Source organism: Jaculus jaculus, chromosome 11 (assembly GCF_020740685.1).
Source record: "Jaculus jaculus isolate mJacJac1 chromosome 11, mJacJac1.mat.Y.cur, whole genome shotgun sequence".
In the NCBI taxonomy this organism is placed as follows: domain Eukaryota; kingdom Metazoa; phylum Chordata; class Mammalia; order Rodentia; family Dipodidae; genus Jaculus; species Jaculus jaculus.
Genome location: NC_059112.1, coordinates 56,093,881 through 56,113,108, shown reverse-complemented (window position 1 = coordinate 56,113,108; position 19,228 = coordinate 56,093,881). Strand labels below are relative to the sequence as shown.

Here is a 19,228-nt window from a genome sequence, read left to right as displayed (position 1 = left end):
GTTTATCTAAGGTCACAGAAGTATCATTTATTTTGTTTTAGCTTTAGAATGTTAACCCTTTCATTTACTTCACTGACTCATTTTCATTTTTTTGTTGGTTTTAATTATTTATTTGCAAGTAGACACACACACACACACACACGGGGGAGGGGGTAATATATAAGTATGAATGGGTACACTAGGGCCTCTAGCCACTGCAAACCAATCCCAGAGCATGCTCCACTTTGTGCATACAACTGGCTTTACTTGGGTACTGGGGAAATCAAACCCAGGTCATTAGGTTTTGCAAGCTAAGTGCCTTTAATCATTGAGCCATCTCTCCAGCCCCTTTCTCATTTTTAGTTTTTGTATATGGTGTGGGTTAGGGATTCAACTTCATTATCTTCCATGGGGAAACCCAGCTGTCTCAGCGTTTGTTGAAAGCACAACATTTTGATTATGATCTTGGAATGCTTGCTAAAAACCAATTACTATAAACATACGGGTTTAAATCTGTGTGTGTAATACAGCAGTGAAGTGTTTACCCAGTATGTGTGAGGTTCTGGGTTCAACCCTAGTACAACAAAAAAGAAAGATAAAGAATACTTGTATCAATGTCTGGGTTTGTCTGGACTTTCAATTCTACTCCAATGATCTGTCCATCTATCCTGCCAATGCTCCATGGTCTTACACCTCTGTGAGGAATTGTCAAATTAACAAAACTGGGCTGAGGAGATGGCTCAGTAGTGAAAGGTGCTTGCTTGCAATGCCTGCTGGCTTGGGTTCAAGTCCCCAGTATGCATCTACAGTTCATTTGCAGTGTCAGGAGGCTCGAGCATGCCCATACTCTCCCTTTCTACTTCCTGCCTCAAAATATTTTTTTTTAAAGAAAAGAATTCCACCAGGCATGGCTGTGCACGCCTTTAAGCCCAGCACTTGGGAGGCAGAGAGGTAGGAGGACTGCCATGAGTTCAAGGCCACCGTAAGACTACAGAGTGAATTCCAGGTCATCCTGGGTTACAGTGCCACCCTACCTCAAAATACAAACAAAAAGAAAGGAAGGAAGGAAGGAAGGAGGAAAGAGAGAGAAAGAAAAAAGAAAGAACCCAAGTTCATCAGGTGTAGTGGCGTAAATCATTAGTCCCAGCACTTGGGAAGCTGAGGTAGGAGAAGCGTCTTAAGTTCAAGGCCAACCTGTCAGTACACAGTGAGTTCAGATCAGCAGAGTGAGACCCTGCCTCCAAAAAGAAAGAAAGAGGGTGGTGGTGGGGGGGATAGTGAAAGGGAAAGGGAAAGAAATGAAATCAAGGTCTATACCTCTTTTCCTAAGACTTTTGATGGGCTGGAGAGATGGCTTAGTGGTTAAGGCACTTGCCTGTGAAGCCAAGAACTCAGGTTCAATTCCCCAGGTCCACATAAGCCAATTTTAAGGTAGTACATACATCTGGAGTTTGTTTGCAGTGGCTGAAGGTCCTGATGCACCCATTCTAACTGCCTCTTTCTAATAAAATAAAATAAATTTTTAAAAAGCTTTGAAAGAAGTAAGACTTTTGGCTACTCTTAGGTCAGCAGAGTGAGACCCTGCCTCAAAAAAAAAAAAAAATCAAGGTCTATGACTGACTTATTTCTACACATTTTATTACTTTTGGTACTACCGTATATCAGATTTTCTTAATTTCCTTCTTTCTCATTTATTGTTTGTGTGTTTAGAGGGGCGTCTACATGTGCCATGCATGTATCACTTTGTCAGCTTTACAACACGGGTACTGGGGAATCGAACATGGACTGACAAGCTTTTAACCATCTCTCTAGTCCCTTAATTTCCATTTAAGTTGTTCATTTCTAGGGTACAGGCATATAATGTAATGTGAACTATTTTATTAAGTTTAATAATTTGCATGCATTCCTTAGGATTCCATATACAAGATCATGTCATCTGCATCATCTGCAAACACTCCTTTCTTCCTTCCTTATCTGAATTACTCTAATTCCTTCTTGCCTACCTTCCAGGGCAGCAAGAAGTCCCAGGCCAGAGCTGAAGAGATAGCTTAGTGGTTAAGGTGCTTGCCTGAGAAACCTAAGGACCCAGGTTCAACTCTCCAAGTCCCACATAAGGCAGATACACAAGTTGGTGCATGCATCTGGAGTTCATTTGCATTGGCTAGAGGCCCTGGTGCATCCATTCTCTCATGTGTATGTCTCTAATAAATAAATTTTTTAAAATGTAAAGAAAAAAAGTTCCAGGCCAGTGTTAAAAGTATGTGGTGAAGAGTGGCTAACACCCTATCATGTTGCTGATCTAAAGGAAAACTTCTGGACTAGGAATTATGATGAGTGGTTTTTTTTTTTTTTTTTTGCTTTTTTGTTTGTTTGTTTTCAAGGTAGGGTCTCACTCTAGCTCAGGCTGACCTGGAGTCTCAGGGTGGCCTTGAACTCACAGCAATCCTCCTACCTCTGCCTCCCAAGGGCTGGGATTAGAGGCATGTGCCACCACACCACACCCAGCTGGCTGTTTTTTTCTTTTTGTTTATTTGTTTGAAGCCCTTTATCAGCTCGAAAGTTCCTAGCTTGGTTGACCTTTATCAAGCACTTTTTCTTCATCTTTTTAGATGAGCATACCATTTCTGTCCTTTAGTGTAATAACATGGTTTGTTCTCTATCATACTTTCCAAGGCTCAGGGTCCACTGTGGAAGAGCCAAAGGAAGTATAGGACTCCTTACAACCCACTCTTCCAGACACAAAATGGCCTGGGTACCCATGACCTCCCAGTGCCTACTAAGCCATCTCTCTAGCCAACAAAAGTCTTAGGAAAAGAGGTACAGACCTTGATTTCTTTTCTTTCCCTTTCACTATCCCCCCCACCCTCTTTTCTTTTTGGAAGCAGGGTCTCACTTTGCTGATCTGAAGTACCTACACATGACCCTAGTAATAGGAGGAAAAAATGATGACATCAAAACATAAGAGAATAATTGAGAGGGGGAGGGGATACAATGGAAAGTGGAGTTACAAAGTGGAAAATGAGGGGAGAGTTATATCATGGTTCATTGTCTATAATTATGGAAGCTGTCATTTAAAATTTTTTTTTAATTTTATTTATTTATTTATTTGAGAGTGACAGACGCAGAGAGAAAGACAGATAGAGGGAGAGAGAATGGGCACACCAGGGCTTCCAGCCTCTGCTAACGAACTCCAGACGTGTGTGCCCCCTTGTGCATCTGGCTAACGTGGGACCTGGGGAACCGAGCCTCAAACCAGGGTCCTTAGGCTTCACAGGCAAGCGCTTAACCGATAAGCCATCTCTCCAGCCCTTAAAATTTTTTTGTTTATTTTTATTTATCTGAGAGTGACAGAGAGAGAGAATGGGCACACCAGGGCTTCCAGCCACTGCAAATGAACTCCAGGCGCATGCGCCCCCTTGTGCATCTGGCTAACGTGGGTCCTGGGGAATCGAACCTCGAACCTGGGTCCTTAGGCTTCACAGGCAAGTGCTTAACCAGCAAGCCATCTCTCCAGCCTGCAAATATATTTTTTAAATAAAGAAAAATATGGCTCATTACACTGCTTTCCACATGTTGAACCAACTTTGCATATCTGAAGTGAATCCCTATTCATGCATGATAAGAGAGTCTTTCTGTATGTTGCCAGATTCAGATACTTGCTTTGTTTTGTTTGGTCACTGGAGACAGGGTCTCACCCCAGGGCTGGCTATGAACATATAATCTTCCTCCTTCTATCGTAACTTCTATCGTAACAAATTCAGATCTTGCTGAAGGCTTTAGCATGCATTCATTTATAAAGAATATGAATAGGCTGGAGAAATGGCTTAGTGGTTAAAGGCACTTGCCTGTGAAACCTAAGGACCCAGATTTGACAAAAGGTGGCACACATGTTCGATAACAGTGGCTATAGGACCTGGTGCATCAACTCTTTCTCTCTCTCCCCCACATTAAAAAAATAAAAATATTAAAGAATATGACTTATAGTTTTCTTGTGTATTTGGTTATTCTATCAGGGTTAATAATGGCCTCACTAAATGAGGTAAGAAATGGTCTTGTTAAAGGGTTTTTCTTTGTGGAAGTGTTTAATTTTCATTTATTTATTTGAGAGAGAGAGAATGGGCATGCCAGGGCCTCCAGCCAATGCAAACAACCTCCAGATGCATATGCCACCTTGCACATCTGGCTTAAGTGGGTCCTGGGGAATTGAATCGAGGTCCTTTGGCTTTGCAAGCAAGTGCCTTAACCACTAAGCCATCTCTGCAGCCCCTCTTTGTGAGTTTTAAAGGTATCTTTTCTACATGCTACAGGACTACTCAATCATTTAAATTATAAAAATTAACTTTATAAAGGTTAATTTAATGTTTGTTTGTTTTTTCCTGTCCACATATCTTCTCTTTGTGTCTGTATCTACCATTCTATAGGGAGGTCAAGTTTTGTTTGACTCTCTCCCTAGTTCTTTTTTGGTGGCTTTTTAGAAGTCTGTATTTGCTTTTAAATTCTGGCCCTACTTTATCTGGTTATGCTAAGTATTTAAATTTTTCCTTACCAGATCTATTTGGTAATCAATCTGTGGTGTGACAGTTCTTAGGGTCACTGGATCTCTGTAGCTGTTAAATGTTTTCTTCAGTGCACCTTTCCCCATCAGTGACCCACAAAAGCAATCCTACTTGATTTCATCACTGAACCCAAATTTGGCAAACAGCTGCACTGAGACCTAAGGAAACATCTGTAACTCCCCTCTATACCCTCCCACACAGTGTCATCTGCATCTAGACCTGTTTCCTCACACCTTCTCCCACTTGCTATGGGTTTTCTGATAGTATTTGCTGACAGTTTGTCATCATGTTTTTAAGCTTTTCACCAGTACAGGAAGGATTTCCCCAGTGGCATGAGGCATCTAGCTTTCTCAATTAAGAAGCCCCAGAGGAAGTTTCTAAATGTTGTTATGATGCTAATTACACCTTCTATAGAGAGAGGAACAGAAAGTCTTGCAAGTCACAGTGGTTTTGTTACCCTGAGCTGATGCCCCCAGATACAGCATGCACCTTAAAGTACAAAGGACGAACACAGTCCAGATTCCCTACTTTGAAATATTTTATTTTTATTTATGTATTTGACAGAGAAAGAAAGAGGAGGGAGAGAGGGAGGGGACGAGAACGGATGCGGCAGGGCCTCCAGACACTGCAAACAAACTCCAGACACGTGCGCCCCTTGTGCATCTGGCTAACGTGGGTCCTGGGGAATTGAACCTCAGTCCTTTGGCATTTCAGGCAAACACCTTAACTGCTAAGCCATCCCTGCAGCCCCAGATTCTCTACTTTAAATAAGCTTCTTGAAAAATGACATTTCTGGTCAACTTCTAAAGAGCTACAATGATGTTGATGAAGTCCAAGATGGGAGAAGAGTTGTTGGCACCACCGCTCTCTTCTCCTGGAACCATATCATCACACCTATTTTCAACCTGCCAGTCACATGTAGTAATGCCACCAGTTCTGTGAGAAAGGGCAGACAAAGCAAGAAACATGCACTGCAGATCCTGAGCCAGAGGAGAGCACATGGGTTGACAACAGCTGCTAAAGCCACTATGACTCAAGAGGTGTCATGGCCGGCCACACAGCAGTTGAGTGCCTTCATCCTTGGGACAATTCAGTGACTCAACACAAGCCTTGAGCTCACCAGCAATAGCACACATACCTCACCTGAGTGAGGCTTATTCCCACACTCCGTAGATGACATAATGTCACCAGTAGCTCTGCTACTCGTTGTCACCTTGGGCAGGCCTTGGGGTCTGAGGTCAACAGGGCCCCACTCTTCTGGGTACCCCACTAAGTATTAGTAATAAACACTGTCTTCACGTATTTTAAAAAGTACCAGACACCATCACCATCTTAGCACAGAAGACTAACACTTGCTAATGCCTGTCTCCCACAAATGGACCTTTCCCAAGGCTACATCAGTGCCATCACTGCCAGCCAAGGTTCACCCTGGCCACTTATTCCTATTGGCATCTTGCTGTAGACAAACATCTCCCCATCTGACCACTGGTAGTACACAGGGCAGCTGTTGAGCCAAGTGTCTATCACAGTCACTATGCTAACCTGTCTTAACAGCTATACTTGACTTTTACTTCAATTCTTACTGCTCTGACAGAGCTGCCAAAATATAATACATTTGTTGACTGAAGAATTATCTGTCCTGTTGCAGAACTATGTAAGAAACAAAAAGAAAGGCATTCTGAGCTGGGCATGGTGGCGCACACCTTTAATCCCAGCACTCGGAAGGCAGAGGTAGGAGGATCGCCGTGAGTTTGAGGCCACCCTGAGACTACATAGTGAATTCCAGGTCAGCCTGAACTAGAGTGAGGCTCTGCCTCAAAAAAACAAAAACAACAAGGCATTCTGTGGCCCATACAGAGCTGGCTGTGGAGGAACAAAACAGAAGGGAAGTAGGCTGCCTGCTTCAGTACGTGACAGGAAGTTCCCAAAGCAAGAGTGTGAGGACCCTAGGGAAAAAGCCTGAAAAATCTGCAGGAAGAGAAGCTGTCATGATAGTGGAGGAGGGGAGTCAGAAAGGACAGGGACAGCCAATCTAGTATACTTGACCTTTACCCCAGACAAAATAGAAGGCACCAGACAGAACCACATAACTATGATCTGGTCACTGGCTAGGAAAGGATGTGGTAGACAGGGATGGAGCAGGGGACCAGCTAGGAGGCCATCAACCTACCAGAGATGAAGCTGCACGCAGCCAGATTAGCAGCAGGAGACAAGGGCAGGAGGCTACAGGATCCCTCCAAGTGTTCACAAGTGAGGAAGATGTGCTGAGGTGAGGTAAGGTGAGCTGTGAGAACAATTTAAAGCCTCCAACAAGTTTCTAGCCCAATGGGCTGCCTTTTACTATGGAAGGAAGGTGAGGATGAAATTTGAGCCTCAATGACAGCCCACCTGTGATCCCTGCACTCAGGTGGTGACTGGGGAAAGAGGATTGAGAGTTCAAGGCCAGCCTGGGTTACATGGCAAGACTTTGACTCAATTTTTTCTTTTAAACTCAGCTTAAACTATGTTTACAGAACTCCAAATAGGCATGCCTTCCAGACTCCTGGGGCAAGTCTCTAGGGCTAGGGGGATCAGCAGTGTAAACAGAGGGTCCTTCAAGTCCACAAGACCCATGAGAACACCAGGACAGCAACATTCAAGGCCAGAGCTTGGATGCTGCTCCAGGACTGTGCTAGGGTTGTGCAGCAAGGGAGAATAAGAGGCTGTGAGTCTGGGAATCAGGCAAGTAGGCACCCCGGGAGCCAAACAGGAAAGTCTCCAAGGAGAGGGACGGGTCAGTGGCTTTCAGAAGTCCAGATGAGCACTATGATACTATCAAGGGTCTGAGCAGTGCTATGGGGTCACTGGTGTCCAAAGGCAAAGGGGGCAAAAGCCAACTAAGTAACTAGAAGACAGCCATTATGTGTGCATCTCAGAATTGTGAGGGGTGGGTGGACATCAGCACAGAGGCTGGCCATATGCAGGGTACAAATGAGTTAACCCCAGTCACCAAAGCATGACATTGAGCACAGATGGTCAGGTAGCAGATGGAAACCAAGTTGTGAGCAAGGCATGTGGGTGTGAGGCAGATTTAAGGTGAAAGGGACCGTCCAGTGAGCAGTAAGAGCCCACAGTAGTGGGAGGCAGCCTTTAGGCCGTGCAGGCTGGAATTTGTCAGTAAGAACACTGGATAGAAATGGGCAAGGGGTTTTTCATCTCTGTATGTGTGTATGTATTCATGTGAGTGCAGGTATGCACGTGCCACAGCATATGTATGGAGGTCTTTTGTTGCCCACTGTATGCGCCAGGCTGAGTGACCTGTGAGCTTCTGGGTATTCTTCTGTGTCCACCTCCCATTTCACTAGAAGAGCTGGGATTACAGACATGTACTACCATGTCAGGTTTTATGTAGGTTCTGGGATCATGCTTGTATGGCAAGCGCTTTACCCACTGAGCCAGCTCACCAGTCCCTGAAGCTGCTGTTGCTGTTGCTTCTTTAATATTTATTTGAGAGAGGGAGGGGAAGGGAGAGAATGAGAATGCCAGGGCCTCTTGCCACTGCAAACAAACTCCAGATGTATGGTCTGGGCTCGATTCTCCAGGCCTTACAAGCAAGTGAGTGCCTTTACCCACTGAGCCATCTCTCCAACCCCTGAAGCTGCTTAAGGGTACATAGACTAGGGGAGGAATGGAAAAGTGGTATGGAAGGGTGTGTCTCCCTAGGAAAAGCACACTGGAATGCAACAAGTTAGCAGAAGTGAGACTCTAAAGTTTTAAGGAATTTTCCAGATAATGGAGAAATTCATTTGGCCAATAACTGTTTATGTTGTGACTCTATGCCAAGCCCTCTTGGACATGCTCAGAATGCAACACTGACCTAAACAAAGCCTGTACCCTTGCAGGATATATGCTAAAAGAGAAGTCTGACAAGAAAGAAAAAAAAAAGGTACAGGTGAAGCCAATTCTGCAGATTGTGCTTAATAAAGAAACTCAAACAGGGTAAGACAAAGAGATCAGAAGGAACTAAAAATTCCCAATTTTATTTAGGACAGGAAGGAGTCTACTCAGGGGCTAAGTATATTTTTCTAGGTTCTGAAAAGGCCCCATGCAGGAAACTGGTCAACAAGGGACATCAGTTTTCTCCTCATCCTTGCAAGCTGGATGTGAAGGCTGTCCTGAGGAGCCACTGTCAACTAAGGAACTTGAAGAGGAGAGGGGCCTTAGGTGTGGGGTGTGGGAAAGAGGGCGGGGACAGAAGTTGTGGCCTACTATGGAAAAAGAAGCAGGCGGACAATCTTCAACCAGGATCTGCAAGAGCGTATCTGAGCCTACATACCACACTCTGTCATTTTTGTATATGACACTCTGGAAAGACTTCCAAAGAGCAACATCCACTGGGTAGGTAGGCATTAGAGCTCATGAAAAAGCAGGGCCAATGACAGAAGCTCAACACACAAGCATCAAGGCCACTGTCAAAGCCCAATGACTGATACTTCTTGGGGTTAGCTAGTAATACCAAAGAGCGAAAACATTCCAAGGTTGCCACTGGGAAAAGTGGCAAAGGTACATGATCTGCTGAGTGGGCAGCGAAATCAACCTGGAGATACAGCAGAGGTGTGTGCAAGATGAAGAGGACAGACAGAAGCAACGCAGCCACTTGCACACTGACAGACTGACCCTGCAAGAGGGGAGCTGGAGGGGCTGGAGAGATGGCTTAGCGGTTGAGGCCTTTGCCTGTGAAGTCAAAGGATCCTGGTTCGACTCTCCAGGATCCATATAAGCCAGATGCATAGGGAGGCACATGCATATGGAGTTCGTTTGCAGTGGCTGGAGGCCCTGGCACACCCATTCTCTCCCTCTCTCTCAAATAAATAAATAAATAAAATGTATTTTTAGAAAACCCAAAAAGGGGGGAGCTGGAGAGAGCAAAAAAGGTCTGACAGGAGTGACAGGCACATAGGAAAGATGCTCAGCAGGGCAAGTGGGCCTGCAGCTGCTGTTGGGGCATGGGAAAGGATGTCTGTAAAGAGAGATGGGTAGCAGTCATCTAAGAGGACAAGAGGAATGCTGACCAGAGATATAGGCAAGGTGCTGGGTGGCACCAGAGGTTCATGAGTGGGAATGTAAAATAGGCCCTCAGCATTGCTGGACGTTTCTTTCCCATTCAGCCACATTAAACCAAATAATTACTATTATTAAAAGTGAAATCCAGGCATGGTGGTGCACACCTTTAATCCCAGCACTTGGGGGGATTGCCCTGAGTTTGAGACCACCCTGAGATTACACAGCAAATTCCAGGTCAGCCTGGCATTTTTCCTACCTGGAAAAAACCAAAATAAATAAATAGTGAGTAAATTCTTTTCAGGTTCTCAAACAAATGGTCCCTAGGTCTAAAAGTGTGCAATAACACAATGTTAACCAGACTTGCTCGCATAGTGTGAGCTTTGTGAGGCTGAGGCCAGCACCTAGATTCCCAATCCACCTGAAGCTCAAAGAGAATGGTGGAAGCTGTGGGACTTTTAAAAGGTGAACAAATTCACTCACTACATATGTTGACAGCCCTCCTTTCTCCCAAGCCTGCCTTTCCTCTGTGGGCCTCCATACTGCTGGCCACAGCATTTCCAGCTGTATTATATCCTGTAGGCCTGTGTGATCCCAGGATGAGACTGAGGAGCCCAGCCACCTTCCACTGATCAACTTCACTTTGGCTTCCCTGGTGTCCCTGACAGATCTAAACATAAACATCCTGGACTAGGTGGATACTGTCAACCCACTGGGGTGAGCTGCAAGGGTAGAAACCCTGTGCTTTCTTAGCATGACATCCCCAGGGTCCTTAGGGTGCCCAAAAAGAGAAGTTAAGTTTCCAAAAACCTGCTTCAGGAACCACAAGAAAGGCTGAGGGCATTCGCCCCAGACAACCCCGGCTATACCCAGGCACTACAGACTGTATATGCTTAAGTTCCTTGCCACTCTGTGCCTCAATTTAGTACTGCCTCTAGTGTGGCACATTCTCCATAAAGAACAAGGTATTTCAAAAAGGTCCTTTCTTGGGCTGGAGAGATGGCTTAGCGGTTAAGCGCTTGCCTGTGAAGCCGAAGGACCCCAGTTTGAGGCTCGGTCCCCCAGGTCATGTTAGCCAGATGCACAAGGGGGCACACGCGTCTGGAGTTCGTTTGCAGAGGCTTGAAGCCCTGGCGCACCCATTCTCTCTCTCTCTCCCTCTATCTGTCTTTCTCTCTGTGTCTGTCGCTCTCAAATAAATAAATAAATTTTTTTTTTAAAAAAAAGGTCCTTTCTTTTCCTAACTCAAAATGGGATTAAAATAATAATAGGTGAAAAACAGAACCCAGTAGCTAGCAGGGAATTAAGTCTGCACCCTAATCTCTGTAGGCACCTGTCCTATCAAAAAAAAACAACCTAGACACAAAGAGGCAAGATGTGTGCCAGCCCAGAGAACAAAGGCATACCAACAGAACATGCGACCACAAACTGCAAATGGTGTGAAAAACAAAGCAATGAAAGGTGGAGGGAGGACACAGACAGTAGGACACAGCTCTTCAGGAAAGGAATTCAGCTGTGCCAGGGATGGCAGGTTCTGGAAGAAAGAATGGCAATGAAGCTGCTTCAAACAAGAGCAGATAGTGCTCTGAATGTCTGCAGAGTTTGGAGCCCAGGGGAGGAAAGAGATTACAATCTGCTAAATGCCCAAGAAGAGGACCAGGTCACACAGCCCTAGGAGGGAGTAGCAGACTCAACCTTGCATATCAAAATAGATTCCACAGCACAACACTGCTGTGTCCCAGCCCAGTGTCTGTCTCAGGTCAAACCTTGAGGGTTATCAGCACACCTCACACTAGAGGACAAATGATATTCCCCAACCCAGGCAGATCAACTTTGGAAAACTGCTCTAAAAGTCCTAGCCTGAAGCACATACTTGGCACTCACACTTTGTGTCAAGTATAAACCCTGACTGTGAAATTTCCAACTTGGTAAACCAGTCTGGTATAAAACAGAAGGCAACAAATATAAGAATATAAGAATTCCTGTAAAGAATTCAAAAGACATACACAAATCTATTTAGGAAAAACACTCCCTGTCACATCTGTATAGTAAGAACCCCACCAGCATCTGGTGTGTGAGGAGAGAACAAGGTTCAGTCGGAAACGCGACTGGGGTCCAGAAAGGATCCAGGCAGACCCACATGAGACTCAGTAGGAGTCCCAGGAGTGTTCAGCCACCATTTCACTGTTCCGTGCAAAGTGAATTTGATTGGGGTGGTAGCATACAAGGGTGACAGAAACAGGTCCCCTAAACCAATGTCCAGTCCAGGCAGAAGTCCTCATACCAGTGACTTTGTAACCAGGGAACACATGGCAATGTCTGGAGGCATTCTAGGGGATACTCCTGTAGTCAGGGCAGAGGCTAGGGATGCTCGGAAGAGTTGAGTCCCATCCCCACATGGAATCCCACACCCCAAAGGCTCCTAGGCTATAAAGAAGTTCATGCTGGCCCACCACTGCATTAGAATGCAAACTCCAGGAAGAGCCATGCCCAGGACCAAAGCATGCTGGTAATAGCAACTTACAGGAAAATGGAGAGAAAGAGAAGTTACCTAGCAGGGTCCAGGAGCCCATCACTGACCCTAAGACTGAAGAGTAGACATCTTGAGTCCACTTTTTTTTTTTTTTGCGTGGTCTTCTTAAGCCCACTCAGGAGCTCACAACCCTGAATGCCTGAGGACATATTCAACAGGAAAGTCATTTTTTGAAATTAGGTGAATGGTCCAATAAAATGTCAGTCCCCTGCAGCACAATCCCATCCATCCAGCTCTAAGTTCTTACTGTCTCTCAACATCTATCTACATTGAGCACCCTACCTGTGACCTTCCTCAACTGTCCACAAATCAACTCTGGGGCCATCAGCTCTCCTGGTGTTCCACTTGATTCTAAGTCAACAAACACTTCTGAATCAATGATCCTCAATTTCCCACAAAATCTTCCCATAATCCACCAGGAATTAACTCCTGAAAATGTATTGGAAAAAAAAAAAAAGATTAACTCAGCAATGGCATTCTATCAATAGAGCAGAAGAAACGTTTATATGGCTGGCTTTATAGGCCCTAAAGGGAAGTGCCTCATCTTTCTGAAGGAAGTATCATCTTTACTTGCAAAAAGTCTGCTTAAAATCATTTTAAAAAATATTTTATTTTTCTTTATTTGAGACAGATATAGAGAGAAATAGGCAGAGAAGGGAGGGAGGGAGGGAGAGAGGATGAATATGGGTATGCCAGGGCTTCCAGACACTGCAAATGGACTCCAGATATGTGTGCCCCCTTGTGCATCTGGCTTACATGGGTCCTGGGAAATCGAACCCGGGTCCTTTGGTTTTGCAAGCAAGCGCTTAACCGCTAAGCCATCTCTCCAGCCCCAAAATCATCTTTTTTAACACAGAAGCTTTTTGAAATGACACCAGCCTATCTGCATAATCATTTTAATCAGAGGCTGTGCAATAGCTTTGGAATGCACTTGCATTTCTGGTCACCAGGAGCCCCAAGAAAACCTTTCCAAACTGTCCATTTCATATCCTAGTACATTCAATAAGCAATGGAAGAAGTTCTGGAAACCTCTCCTGCCTGGTGGGTCCCACATGCACCAGCCACACCACAAACCATGTTCTGCCACAGTAACGTCCTTGCAACAGGTCTGGAGGTCCTAACTGGGACTAAAGGTCGGTGATCAAAGGTTCCCCCCCCCCCACATGACAGCACAGTCCCAAGGTTCAGACCACCCTCAGTTGCATGGTCTTCATCTTCCAACCAACAAAAATTAGACAATGTTGTGAAACAATATCAAAACCAAGCACAAGGCAGGCATGGTGGTGCATGGCTATAATCCCAGCACCAAAGAGGTAGTGGCAGGAGAACCATGAATACAGGAACAGTATGAGCTACACAGTGAGATCTGTCTCCAAAAACCAAAGCCTGGGTGTGTAGGTCAGTGGAAGAGCACTTGCCTAGCATGCGCAAGTTATCAGATTGGTCCCAGTACCTCACCTCCCATCCCCGCAAACCGTACATTTTGAAGGTCTGTCAAAGTGATTTGGTGAGCCAGCAATGTTCACTTCCTTGGTCAGGGGAAGGCACAGGATACAAAACAGCCATTAAATAGGGCAGCTCACCTACTACTTAGGAGGACAAGGCCTCCTCCTTCCGCTTTCCTGTGAAGGCCTGCTACACCAGGGCAGTCAGAAGTCAGCAAAGGCTGACAGTAACTGAAAGCCAACACAGCCCTGAGCAGTATGTATGATCACTCAGTTCACCCTAAAGGACACAGGTGTTCCCAAGGGCATACACCTGGCAAGGAAATACTGTCAGAATTAGGTACCTCCTCCCCCTAGGGCTCCCAAAGTACGGGGTAGGGACACTGCCATCATCCAGACACACTCCATAGACTCTTGTCACCACCAAGATGTACAACCTGCTCGGTCCTCAGGCAAGGAATGCAGAATGCCAAGGCTCAGCGACTCTCCTAAGGAGGATCTGATCCACTGCAGTACATCAGGTAACATCAAACCTCCCAAAAGTTAAGAGCCACTTACAGGCCTTCTGCCAGTCGTACATATTCGTCCCGACGCAATGCACTGGCAGCTACCACTCAAGGTCACACCCCAGGAGCCAAGGACCGGAGCAGCACCAGAATTCTGGAGTCGTCCGGAAAGGCAGGATGCCACCGGGTCGCCGCACTGGCCCCTAATTAGCGCCTGGAGGCAAGCCTGCCACGCCCCAGGTCGAGCTTCCGGGAGGATTCCCGACGCCGCCGCGACCCACGCCCGCGAGGCCAGACCCCAGTTCACCCGAGACCCCAGCCAGGGCTTAGACAGTCGGCCGCCGCGGGGCTCCGAGCGCTGGGCGGGGGCACAGCACGGCCGCGCAGACCCCGAAGGCCCTTAGACCCCGCCGTCCGGCCCCCACCAGGCCGGGAGACCCTCACAGCCACAACATGCCAAGGCCCAGCCGCCGCCCCGCCAGCAATCCGGAGAGCCGCGTACCCGGCCACACAGCCGACCCCGCCCCCAGCCGCCGCCCCGGCCGCCCCCGGCCCCCGCCGCCACGGAACTGCCCCCGGAGTCCTCGAATGGCTCCTCGAAAGACGCGGCAGCACCCCGGGCCGTGCCACAGCGCACACCTTGAGGGTCGGGTACTCCTGCACCTTCAGGGTCATGGACAGCTGGGCCGCCGACTCCTGCACCGCCATCTTGGGCCGGCCAAGCGGGGGAGGCTGACGCAGAGCACGCCGGGTAGTGACGTAGAGACGCGAGAGAGCGTAACGGGGTAGTGTACCTGGACCAACCAAGTCACCCAGACGCCCGGCAGCGGAAGAAGTCGCGGACCAATCACCGCTGTTTTTCATCAGGTTTAGCCAATCGGCTACAACTCTAGGGAGCGGCTTCCTCTTGAATTATCCGCAGGACCCCGACCGCAGAGGCGGGCATGCAGGCAGTGAAGACGTGCGGGCGGGCCTTTGCGGGCCTGGCTGGGGGCCCGGCACTGTCCCATAAGCTGCCACAGGCCCTGCCGTAACCTCTGTTGATGAGCCTACATGTCCGAGGTCACCATTTTGGGTAAGGCTTCTAGCCTCCCCAGCGTGTTGGCTACCTTTATTGGGCCCACTTTTCACAGACTTAATTGCTGGTGGGGCCCTGACGTGGGCTTCCCATTGGAAGAGAAAAGAATGTGTAGGAGCGGTCCTGTGAGCTATTGGGCCTGCCTCCAGCAATACTGTGCTAGGCACTTAGAACCTGCTGTTGCTAAGCCTCACATAAGGGCCCAAAAGGCACTTGAAGATGACCAGTTGTTGTCTTACACTGTCAAGTTCGATTCAAAGAACAATAAACATCTTTGTAACGAGGAGCTGAGCCTAAGCAACAGACCCCCACCCCCTAATGAAAGCAACGATCTGTGACGGTGAGGCTGTACCCTGGAGAAGGCAAATCAAAGGACTTCTTTGATCCACCTTGTAGAACTGGTATTGAGATAATGATCACTTAAATAAAAACCATGACCAAGATGGCTTAGGTGTGTTTGCCTCTTGTGTACCCCAGTTCTTCCTGCTGGAACCTAGAGTTTGTGTAGGTGGCCAGAAGGTGGAATTTGAGATGAACCCCTTCTGTACTTAGGCATTGTGGCCATATTTCTCTGCCTTTCACCATTATCTAGCTGGTATAGTAGAGACTGGTAACTAAACCTAGCCTGTTTGGACTCCAAAGAGTAGGATTGGCTATAAAACTCGAGTCTTTCTTTCTTTAAATATTTTGTTTGTTTCTGAGGTAGGGTCTCGCTGTAGCCCAGGTTGACCTGGAATTCACTATGTAGTCTCAGGGTGGCCTCGAACACATGGCTATCCTCCTAACTGCCTCCCACGTGCTGGGATTAATGGCATGTGCCACCACGCCCGGCTGTTTTAAACATTTTTGTTTACTTATTTATAAGTAGGAGAGAGAAAAGAAAGAGAATGGAACACCAGATGCATGTGCCACTTTGTGCATCTGGCTTTACAGTAAGTACTAGAGAATCAAACCCAGGTCTTTAGGCTTTGCAGGCAAATGCCGTAACTGCTGAGCCATCTCGCCATCCCCACCAATCTTGCTTAATGAGGACCATTTTACATGCTTGCTCATCCTTTCAAATTTAACCAGTCTTGAGTTAGGAAGATTAGTCAGTGGTTAAATGTCCTTGCTTTCAAAGCCCGCTAGCCTGGGTTGTATTTCCCAGTACCAGAGTAAAGCCAGACACAAAAAGTGATGCATATTCTGAAGGTTTTTTTTTTTTTTTTCCTCAGTGCAAGCAAGAAGTCCTGCTGCATCCACACACACACAAAGAAATTTAAAAAAAAAAAATCTTTTGGGCTGGAGAGATGGCTTAGTGGTTAAGGCACTTGCCTGCAAAGCCAAAGGACCCAGGTTCAGTTCCTCAGGACCCATGGAATCTCCACAAGGTGGCACATGCATCTGAAATTTGTTTGCAGTGGCTGGAGGCCCTGGCATATGCATTCTTTATCTCTCAAATAAGTAAATAAAAATAAAACATATTTTTTTAAAAAATCTCTCTTCTACCCCCTTTAAAAATAAAAATAGGGGAGTGGAGAGATAGGTCACTGGTTAAGGCACTTGCCTGTAGAGCCTAGCGACCCAATTTCAATTCCCCAGTACCCACATAGAGCCAGATGCACAAGGTGGCACATGTATCTGGAATCTGTTTGTAGTAGCTAGAGGCCCTGGAGCAACCATTCTCTCTGTCTCCTATCTCTCTTCTTGCAAATAAATAAAATATTTTTAAAAAATTTTTTGAAGTAGGGGGCTGGAGAGATGGCTTGGCAGGTAAGGCACTTGCCTGCAAAGGCTAACAGCCTAGGTTTGATTGCCTAACACCCATGTAAAGCCAGCTACACAAGTTGGTGTATGCATCTGGAGTTTGTTTGCACTGGTTAGAGACCCTGGTGCTTGCTCACTCTCCTTGCAAATAAATAAATAAATAATAAAAATGAAAGCTGGGCATGGTGGGCACATGCCTTTAATCCCAGTACTGGAGAGGCTGAGGTAAGATGATCATGATGAATCCTCCCCCACCATTACATTCTAAGCTCATGTGTCTTTGAAGAATGGATAAATGCCTGAAAAAGTCGTGTTTTTTTTTTGTTAAAGAAATACAAGCTGGGCGTGGTGGCGCACACCTTTAATCCCAGCACTCGGGAGGCAGAGGTAATGTTGGGCCCTGAAAGGCCTAGGCGTGAGGCCTAGTGGAACTTCCTGAGCCTAGCTAAAGTTTGGCGACCTGTCTCTGACCAGCTATGACTCAGCAGGACGCCTAATGGCTTCTGGTCTGCCACTTCTGCGTGGTAATTGTAATTACCATTTCAATAGTTAAAGTTTACTATTGGCCCTTACCTCTTCTCCCACCCTAAAATCCCCTCCTTCGTCCCCAACATGATATAAGCAACTGCTCAGAGTAATAAAGCGAGTTGTTCCTGCATTGCAAAGACTCCCGACTCAGTGTGGTTTTTCTCCGGTGGCCAGGAGAGGTTTCTGAGTCGTCCGACGCTCATCATCCCCTCAACCCCTAGGGAGGAACCAGCAGGCCTCGTCCTTCCCTCGGCACTACCTGTGCGGGAAGGAGCCCCGCAAGGTAGGAGGATCGCCATGAGTTCAAGGCCACCCTGAGATGACAGAGTTAATTCCAGGTCAGCCTGAACCAGAGTGAGACCCTACCTTGAAAAACCAAAAAAAAAAAAAAAAAAGAAATACATAGCTGGGTGTGGTGGCACACGCCTTTAATCCCAGCATTTAGGAAGCAGAGTGAGTTCGAGGCCACCCTGAGACTACAAAGTGAACTCCAGTTTAGAATGAGACCCTATCTTGAAAAACCAAAAAAAAGGAAATACAGACATAATATCCAGAAAATATTGAAGTTCTGTGAATACTCAGCCACTGAAGAAAGGGGCAAGGGTACTTACCTCAGGTTATTAAATTTTTTCTCTGAGCCAGGCGTGGTGGTGCACACCTTTAATCCCAGCACTCAGGAGGCAGAGGTAGGAGGATTGCCATGAGTTCGAGGCCACCCTGTGACTGCATAGTGATTTTCAGGTCAGCCTGAGCTTGACAAGATCCTACCTCAAAAAAACAAAACAAGGGCTGGAGAGATGGCTTAGCGGTTAAGTGCTTGCCTGTGAAGCCTAAGGACCCCGGTTCGAGGCTCAGTTCCCCAGGTCCCACGTTAGCCAGATGCACAAGGGGGCGCACACGTCTGGAGTTCGTTTGCAGAGGCTGGAAGCCCTGGGGCGCCCATTCTCTCTCTCTCCCTCTATCTGTCTTTCTCTCTGTGTCTGTCGCTCTCAAATAAATAAATAAAAAATTTTTTTAAAAAATTGTTTTTCTCTGCACTCCATAGGCAATAGCCTTGCAAAATTGTAAACCACTGTAAACGCTGCTCAGGGTCTTTTACTCTCTTTATAAACACAGGTAGATAGTCCCCCCAAGTTTCCCCATGGAGTAGGAATTTATGGACAACCTGTTCATGACCCTGAGTTGCAGAAGTTTCCAGCCATTCAGTCCATAATTAGGCTTTTAGAGGCAGGATCACACACTCTTCTCTCTGTCACCATCCTGTCTGATTCTCTTCTGGGTTCATAGTCATGTTCACCATCATAGTATTTAATGAGCCATTGCCCCATTAGAGGTGGATATCATGGCTCCATGGTTTCAAAACTGGTAGCTCCATTACAGCTTAGGCTTCACCCTCACAGCTGCACACAACCCCCTATGAAGGAGTGACTGCAGAGACTCCAACTCTGCCACACACTGCATGGCCTCTCAGACTTTCCTTTGAAGTCTAGGTGAAAGCCTCTTTGACCCCACCATTTTTACATTCCATATGCCTACAAAACTAGCACTATGTGAATACCTCAAGGTCTGCTACCAGCTTGCGCAATAGACAAGCCCATTTGGGCCATAGCAATGGTAGACTCTGAGTGCCTGGATGGCTACATGTGGAAAAATGTCTCCCTGAGTGGTTCTGTCTGTTAAAGCAGGGCCAAAAGAGTTTATTCTTTGTTTTTATCTATTTGACAGAGAAAGAGGGGGAGAGAGAGAATGAGAGTGCCAGGGTCTTCAGCCAGTGCAGATGAACTCCAGATGTGTGTGCCCCCTTGTGCATATGACTA

General features: G+C 46.6%; 1 protein-coding gene across 4 annotated transcripts in view; it reads right to left on the bottom strand.

Moving 5' to 3' along the window:
- Maea (macrophage erythroblast attacher, E3 ubiquitin ligase) overlaps positions 1-14,810 on the bottom strand; it is a 43,237-nt gene extending 28,427 nt beyond the window's left edge. For 3 of the 4 annotated variants that reach the window (XM_045161729.1, XM_004656042.2, XM_045161731.1), the window contains exon 1: positions 14,699-14,810. In XM_045161729.1, the coding sequence (XP_045017664.1) occupies positions 14,699-14,767 (69 nt within the window). In that variant the 5' untranslated portion in view covers positions 14,768-14,810. Of the gene's footprint in view, positions 1-14,111; positions 14,136-14,698 lie in introns of those variants that run through there. The other variant, XM_045161730.1, reaches the window with a different exon arrangement.
- Positions 14,811-19,228: the final 4,418 nt, after the last annotated feature.